The sequence below is a fragment of the Pagrus major genome, chromosome 18 (genome assembly GCF_040436345.1).
Source record: "Pagrus major chromosome 18, Pma_NU_1.0".
Lineage (NCBI taxonomy): Eukaryota > Metazoa > Chordata > Actinopteri > Spariformes > Sparidae > Pagrus > Pagrus major.
In genome coordinates this window covers 12407298-12416259 of record NC_133232.1, presented here as the reverse complement: position 1 = coordinate 12416259, position 8962 = coordinate 12407298, and the positions used below count along the sequence as shown (strand labels likewise).

The 8962-nt window shown below is 38.1% G+C and overlaps 1 protein-coding gene across 1 annotated transcript in view; it reads left to right on the top strand.

The window, feature by feature from the left end:
- LOC141013485 (F-box only protein 38-like) overlaps positions 1-8962 on the top strand; it is a 156003-nt gene that overhangs the window by 127871 nt on the left and 19170 nt on the right. Inside the window, exon 2 of the mRNA XM_073487236.1 lies at positions 6-124. Coding sequence (XP_073343337.1) covers positions 6-124 — 119 coding nt within the window. The remainder of the gene's footprint in view (positions 1-5; positions 125-8962) is intronic.

Below are 8962 nucleotides of genomic sequence, written 5' to 3'. Positions count from 1 at the left end.
GTCAGCTCTTCCAGGGGCCCTATCCCTATCACATTGCTATAGTACATGAGTTCAGCAACCCACCAAATATACGCAATAAGGTCCGCATTCGCAGCTGGATGGACACCATTGCCAACATCAGCCAGTGAGTAGTATCTATTCAACCCAACTATGAATTCTAGATGTTTTTATGGGGCAGGCCTTAAATCATGACCATCATGAAATTTGAAAATTGTTTGGCTTGCTTCTGTTTGCACCTGCTAAGAAATATATATTAAACTCAGGCCCATTGTGCCAGTGGGAGATGATTATTCATGCTTTTATTTTCTCTTGTTTTGATTTTTATAACTCTCTTTTAACATGTCTTAGCAGACCTCCATAAACTGCTTACAAATGCTGCTGCCAAGCTTCTGACAAAGTCTGCCAAAAGATCCCATGTTACACCAACCCTTATGTCTTTAAAATATAATATAATATAATATAATATAATATTTTATGTCTGTAAAATTCAGAATCAAATGTCACACTCTTGAATTGAACATTTAGTCTTGCATAGTCAGACACCTGCCTACTTTAATTAACTTCTGCTGCCATATAAAATAAGTATGACTTACTAGGGTTTATCTGTCCCTCGCTCCAGGCTAAAATTAAAGTATAAAAATAAGTATGCCTATATGTCTGCTGGCAGCAGAGGTGTGATGAGCCAGTCTTTTTAACTATCTGAAAATGTAAAAATCAGCATGGGCAAAAGTCAAATATCACCTGTGGAGGGGATGACTACACAAAATTTTCTCAAGAGCAAGTTGAAGATGCACACCAAATGTAGTGGTGTAACTCAAACACTCCAACACCCTGCCAGATAAGAAAAAACACATTAATACTGCAAACACTGGTAGTTGTGTTTACAGTGATACACTGGTGAGGCAAATCATATTTTACCCTGGGTGGGGGTTTGTGCCCCCCACCCATTCCCCTGGGAGTTATGCCTATGTTATTTGCCAAAAAAGCGATTATTTTGTGTGACCCCTGTCTCCCACTGGATGACCATTTACATCCACTGGGTGACTGTTTCCATCCACTGGGCGTTAGCTAACGACTAGCTAACTGTCATTAATTAATTCTCCCAATTAGTCTTTCTTTACTATCCTTTTTTTCTAAAATCAAAACATTGCCAATTTACTTACATTTAATGATATTTCAGTGATTAAATGGGGATCTTTTATGAATCCTGTCTAAATAATCATTAATATCTCTATCTGAGGGATCTGTCGATCATCTTTGATTGACAGCGGTCGCGCACAGGAAGGATGAAGAAAAAAGTTGGATTGTGTAGAATACATACGGTCTTTTATCATTCAATTTCTGCAGCGGTGCACCATTTTTTGCCTAACTTTTTTTCTCTCATTTTTAGCTGGTTGTCTGCTTTTAATGTCTCTTGCTCTATCGCTTATTTACTTTTTAAAAATGTTTTTATTTCTTTTCTGAAGCACTATGTGATGTCTTATATTGAAAGGTGCTATATAGATAAAAGTATTATGATAATTATTATACTTATAATAATAATAATAATAATAATAATAGTTGTTGTTGTTATTATTATTATTATTGTTATTATTATTGTTGTTGTTATTATTGTTATTATTATTATTATTATCCTGGGGCTAGGACACTATTGACTCTGTGGCAGTTTATTAGGGTTCAAGCCTGAAGGGCAATTGTTTTTGCTCAGGTTTATTATTATTATTATTATTTGTCTTATGCCGTGGCTCAAATTGCCGTGAGCTGGAATGAGCTAGAAACATGAAACTTGGCCCAGTAACTGGAAATGGTGTGTAAATGCTTTCCAAGATATTCTGAGGCAAATCTGCCACAGTGTGGCGCTGTAATTAACTGATAAAATTTGATTACAGAAACATTTCGCAAAAGAACACAGTAAGTCAGATTGACTTAAATTTTGACACACAAGTCCAGGTGAAGGTGCTCCACAAAAAAATCCTCTTCGAGCATATAGGTCCGCCATATTGGATTTGTTCTAATTGGCAGGATGATCAGTAAAAAAACATTTTATTAGCCATAACTCAATAACTATTGGTCCAATAATCACAAAACTTTGGTAGATATCTTCAGGCCGAGGTTGGGAATAGGTCGACTAGCATTTTGAGCACGGCCCATAGGGGGCGCCACAAATGCCACAATTGCGTTTTTAAAAAAACACGCTGGACGTAATTTTTCCATTTTTGGTGTATATAGTCTGGGGGCATGTATTAACCAAAATCTGAAGTGCCGTATTGATAGGTGCAAGTGGGCGTTTCCTGTCACGTATTGGCCCGTAACTCAAAATGCTTTTTTATCAATCTTTATTAAATTCACTGGAGACATCCTGACCTGTCTCCTATCCTGAACCATGCACTTTGAGTCTCATCCAAATTGGATGAAAGGTGGCTACATGCTGGCACTTAAAATAATGTAAAGAAATGCACTTATGCTGTAACCAAGGTTGAGACAGCCTTAAACCCGGAGAAATGTTAAACAAAAGAAGGTTAAAACAGAAACTAAACATTAAACATAATGCCAGATATAACTCGGCAGCATCTATAGCCTGTTTTATTGCGAAGGACTTACTTTTGAACATTGTGGCGAAAATTACATTGCGTATCAAAAAAGAAATATTATTTACTTTACTTTTCACTCACCTCAACACACCCACTAGTCCTGTCAACCAGTGAATGGGCTCCGATTTCACCTGCTTCCCGGAAGTATGGCCCTTTTATGTTTTACTTCTGTTTGAGCCACGAAGTGCAGTATGGCATCTGATGCCGGCGAGTAAGGAAATAAATCGAGTCCTCCACTCCATCAGCCTGCCCCAGGCATTTTGCACCGTAAAAAGTCCGCGATATACAAACATCTTTGATCGTGAATGGATTAATTAATGAAAGAAAACAGTTTCTGGAGACCTGACTAAAAGCAAACCACTGGTACCCGTGAGTCGGCCAAAGCCTGATGATCCCTTGATTTGTTTTATTTGTATCTTTCTTTCTTCGTCTTCTTGGTTTCTTTTTTTTTTATGAATGAACTGAACTGGAGTGAAATGACAGTGATTGCTGGGAAATCCCAAAGTGGAGTAATTTTTGTTTATGAATGAACTGAACTGGAGTAAACTGACTTGATTACCGGGAAATCCCGAAGTGGAGTATTTTTGTGTGGACTGAACTGAACCTAACTTTGATTTTTTCCTTTTGTTTGTCGAATATAATATATATATATATATATATAATATATAATATTTCGAGCTTGAATTGTTGGTGGGGTTGAATTTACTGAAATTGTGTGTTTATTTCACTTGCTCTGCTGTTGTTTACCACTATGTTTTGTGTTTAAGAAATGCATTCAGGGGTATGTGTGTTTTGAACACGTGTCCTTTATGGGGTTTGATGTGGATAATTGCTTTAAATTTGATCAAACTGCTACAACATGTTGCTATCATTATCTGTATTCTGTGACTGCTGTGAGTACTGCACACTGTTGACTGTCTGCCTACAGTTGCTGCACAGTGCACACTGTTAGGTTAATCCAACTTTTGAGCTTGTTATCAGAAGGAAACCCTTGTCTGATTGTTAATCATAGGTGTGATTTTATACACTGATTATTACTTGGAAGCAGAGGTATCCATTAGGGCTCAATCCGTGTATCATTCGTTCATTCGTTTTTCAAAATAAAACCAAAAATAAGAAAACGAAAAAACAATTCCTTTTCTCAGTATTCGTTTCCTAAACTAAAATGAAAAAACGGATAACGACTCGTTTTTTTCAGTTTTCGATTTTATGCTCAAATGAATAATGGAAAAAACGGATAACGAGCGTTTCCCGTTTCATGTTGCAAGCATTTGGTACCTACACCGGAAATTACCGTCACCCGGAAGTGGCCTGGAGCAAAGCTAACGTTAGCAGAGCCAGTCAATTCTCTGACGTTACCAGAAGATAATTGGAAAAGCGTGGAAAATGGACATTTATGTCCTCTTCAAGGCCGACAAGAGGGTCACGTGGTAGAAATCTCGGCATGCGTTTTACCATCCTCAAAAAGCTGTCCAATTATATCTGCATGATCCTCAAGTCCTGCCATTATTTTTGTTTTGCGCGCCCTCGCAGTACAGAGACAGAGACGGTCACTTCCGCTTCCGGCTCATTGAACTTTTTTCAGATCAAAATGGGATAAAACATTAAACGGGAAACGCTCGTTATCCGTTTTTTCCATTATTCATTTGAGCATAAAATCGAAAACTGAAAAAAACGAGTCGTTATCCGTTTTTTCATTTTAATTTAGGAAACGAATACTGAGAAAAGGAATTGTTTTTTCGTTTTCTTATTTTTGGTTTTATTTTGAAAAACGAATGAACGAATGATACACGGATTAGGGCTGCCCGATAAATCGAATTTTCATCGTCATCGCGATATGAACATGTGCGATAAACACATCGCAAAAGACTGCCTGACACGCGATGAATAAGAAAAATCATTTTGTTTACATGCGCCATGAGCATGCTAACATTTAGCCTATCAGACGGAGCCCTGTTTACAAAGGCCAATCAGATGAAGCCCCAGCTAGCCGTTAGCTACCCTGACAAAATTAATCGGCATCAGTTTGGTGGTGATTGCCAGGTTATGATGGCTGAGGGAGGAGAAAAAGCGATGAAAATGGTCGACGAAGGCCTTGTGGTGAAAAGAAACAGCACTTCTGCTATATGAACTTATTTTGGATTCAGGAGAGACGACGTTGTAACGTGGGCTGGTGAAGGGGAAGGTGATGGTCCACTTTAGTGCGGTTGCTGTGGTTACTCAAGAGACGGCAGGCAACATGTGGGGGTTTCCGCACGGCACTTTTATTCATAACACTGACCATACCATGCCAGGTCTCTACGGCACTAATGTTACAGGCATACATGCAAATGAACACAGGCCGAGGTTCTTCTACCAACACTTCACAAAATAAAAAGGGAAGTCTTCGCTCTGTTAGCGGTATCCTTTCTCATGAGGAGCGGAAGTACACCTGCTCTTCTTCATCGTACAGGTTACATTAGCCACTAAACAAAAGAGGCGCCACCTAGTGCCGCTACATTAAATAACTGACTGTTACAACGTGTTACAATGACAGGTACTGTGTGAGCACATCAGCACATCTGGGAATGTGGTAACATAACAAAGTTAACATGCTGGTTTTCTTGGCCAAGAACTTGTGTTAAGGGAATAACTAAGGTTGTAACTTGCCCTAACGGGTAGATGTTTTTTCCTGATTTTATTTTCTCTTGATTTAGTGGGCTGGCCCTACTCTATTTCAGTTTTGTCCCTCATACTACAGATCTCTGCACCTTGTTAGGCAGAGTCAAGGGCCTTGATGATTGTGATGAGAGACATTACAGTTAATTTAAAGTGCCATGTTTAATTTATATTTATTTAATTATTTAAGTTGTTTCCCCCTGGATGTTTTATTTATTTTAACTCTGCATGGTAAGAGATGTTTTGGTTGAGTTTACAAGAAAATAGTTTAAAGGGAGCAGGGGAAATTAAACTTTAATTTCAAATAGTTATAATGTCTTATTTAAATTAATGTTCTGCTTAATTGGTTGGGTATTCATGTGCAGTTTGTTCAATAAAAGCATGTTCGAAATAATTTATTTCATTCTTTATTCAGTGGACATTGGCTATTCAATGTTTGGGGTCTATGTTAGCAGTGTACCTATTAATGCGGAAACACTATTATTAACTGTATAGTTAATAATATGCAAACTTCAATATTTGTTTATTTATCGCAAGTTATATCGTCATCGCAATATTGAACAGTGTTATCGCACATCGCAGATTTTCCTCATATCGTGCAGGCCTAGTATCCATAGACAATCAGGGACAGTCAGGGACATCCAATTTTGAGAGGTCCAATGCATACATATCTCATGGAGATCCAGACAAAAGGATAGTTGTTCCTGTACATCAGGTGTGTTTTTTATTCAAAGAGGTATAAGCAGATTAAGATAATGATTTACATAATAGTAAGAAAAATACATAGGATTCTGTGGTCTTCCCAGGTCTTATGAAATATCTATTTGAAGGTAAGCAATGCCACTTTTATAGAATTGGCTTATTCTAATTTATAATAGGAAATGAATGTCTACATTAAACAAAGAATTGTATCATTCCATAATAAAAATTATTGTCCCTGAATCGTATCATAGCCCATATATATAGATGGTTATTTAATCGTCTTATAAGGGAGAGATGCACAACCCTATTAGATAAGTTTTATGTTGTATAATTCATGTTTTTTTTTTCTGTGAATGACATTTTCAAGCTACATGCAGCATGCATTGTCAAGTTTAGTTTTTTAGTGACGTGAGGTGAATGTGGCAGCCATTTTAGGGTGAGGTTCAGAGTAAATTCAGAGTAAAATAAAAACAAGTAACGCGTACATCAGTGCTAGTTCTCCTCTACCACTTCAGTTTGTTCAGTGATATATGAAACTAAAGTATGTGTATTGGACTGTTATAGAACAGGCCACCTTTTAAGTTGGGAGGATTCACTTGGTGTTTACACACTAGGCGTTGAAAATTACAGATGGCGAGCCGAGCTTTGATGAAATCTAGTGGGATAGGACACTGATTCATGCACCTGAGTTGCGGTAGGACTAATCCTTCAGTATGCTGCAACGTGTAGTGGAGCTCAGTTGAAAAAAGGCCTAATTACTGAAGTTGCTGTGAAATTTCCGTTCATTGATCTGACAGTGCCTATAAAAAGTATTCACCCCCTTGGGTGTTTTGTTGCTTTTATAAATGGAATTGTGGTCAATATACATATACTAATAATATAATATAATTATAATATATAATAATATATAATAATAATATACACATATGTATATGTACAGTGGGGAGAACAAGTATTTGATACACTGCCGATCTTGCAGGTTTTCCCACTTACAAAGCATGTAGAGGTCTGTAATTTTTATCATAGGTACACTTAAACTGTGAGACGGAATCTAAAACAAAAATCCAGAAAATCACATTGTATGATTTTAAAATAATTAATTTGCATTTTATTGCATGACATAAGTATTTGATCACCTACCAACCAGTAAGAATTCCGGTTCTCACAGACCTGTTAGTTTTTCTTTAAGAAGCCCTCCTGTTCTCTACTCATTACCTGTATTAACTGCATTTGTTTGAACTCGTTACCTGTATAAAAGACACCTGTCCACACACTCAATCAAACAGACTCCAACCTCTCCACAATGGCCAAGACCAGAGAGCTGTGTAAGGACATCAGGGATAAAATTGTAGACCTGCACAAGGCTGGGATGGGCTACAGGACAATAGGCAAGCAGCTTGGTGAGAAGGCAACAATCTCCCTCGGTCTGGGGCTCCATGCAAGATCTCAGCTTGTGGGGCATCGATGATCATCAGGAAGGTGAGGGATCAGCCCAGAACTACACGGCAGGACCTGGTCAATGACCTGAAGAGAGCTGGGACCACAGTCTCAAAGAAAACCATTAGTAACACACTACGCCGTCATGGATTAAAATCCTGCAGCGCACGCAAGGTCCCCCTGCTCAAGCCAGCGCATGTCCAGGCCTGTCTGAAGTTTGCCAATGACCATCTGGATGATCCAGAGGAGGAATGGGAGAAGGTCATGTGGTCTGATGAGATAAAAATAGAGCTTTTTGGTCTAAACTCCACTCGCCGTGTTTGGAGGAAGAAGAAGGATGAGTACAACCCCAAGAACACCATCCCAACCGTGAAGCATGGAGGTGGAAACATCATTCTTTGGGAATGCTTTTCTGCAATGGGGACAGGACGACTGCACCGTATTGAGGGGAGGATGGATGGGGCCATGTATCGCGAGGTCTTGGCCAACAACCTCCTTCCCTCAGTAAGAGCATTGAAGATGGGTCATGGCTGGGTCTTCCAGTATGACAACGGCCCGAAACGCACAGCCAGGGCAACTAAGGAGTGGCTCCGTAAGAAGCATCTCAAGGTCCTGGAGTGGCCTAGCCAGTCTCCAGACCTGAACCCAATAGAAAATCTTTGGAGGGAGCTGAAAGTCCGTATTGCCCAGCGACAGCCCCGAAACCTGAAGGATCTGGAGAAGATCTGTATGGAGGAGTGGGCCAAAATCCCTGCTGCAGTGTGTGCAAACCTGGTCAAGAACTACAGGAAACGTCTGAACTCTGTAATTGCAAACAAAGGTTTCTGTACCAAATATTAAGTTCTGTTTTTCTGATGTATCAAATACTTATGTCATGCAATAAAATGTAAATTAATTACTTAAAAATCATACAATGTGATTTTCTGGATTTTTGTTTTAGATTCCGTCTCACAGTTGAAGTGTACCTATGATAAAAATTACAGACTTCTACATGCTTTGTAATTGGGAAAACCTGCAAAATCGGCAGTGTATCAAATACTTGTTCTCCCCACTGTATATATATGTGTGTGTGTGTGTGTACATATACATATATATATATATGTGTGTGTGTGTGTATATATATGTGTGTGTGTGTGTATATATATATATATTAGTGCTGTCAGTCGATTAAAAAAATTAATCGAATTAATTACAGGATTTTGTAATTAATTAATCGAATTAATCGCATTTTAATGTCATATCTGCTAAAGGTCTCCTGATAAAGAATTTGAATTCTAGGATATTAAAAAATTGTACTGTATGACTAATCAATTGAATACAGTAAGAAGAGAAGATTTTAAATCCAATTTATTATTGGTGAACTGTGCCTCATGAGGCCAGGTGCATTATTAAAAAAAGTAAAACAAATACAGCAATATAGTTAAATAAAATAAAGCTGTCTTCAGAAATGTAAAACAAACAACAATACAGTTAAATAAATAAAATCTCTGAAATCAAACACCCACAGGATCTAACAACAGACAACATTATGTCTTCTTCAGCCAGTTGCTCAGACAGACAAGCTTGTTTACATT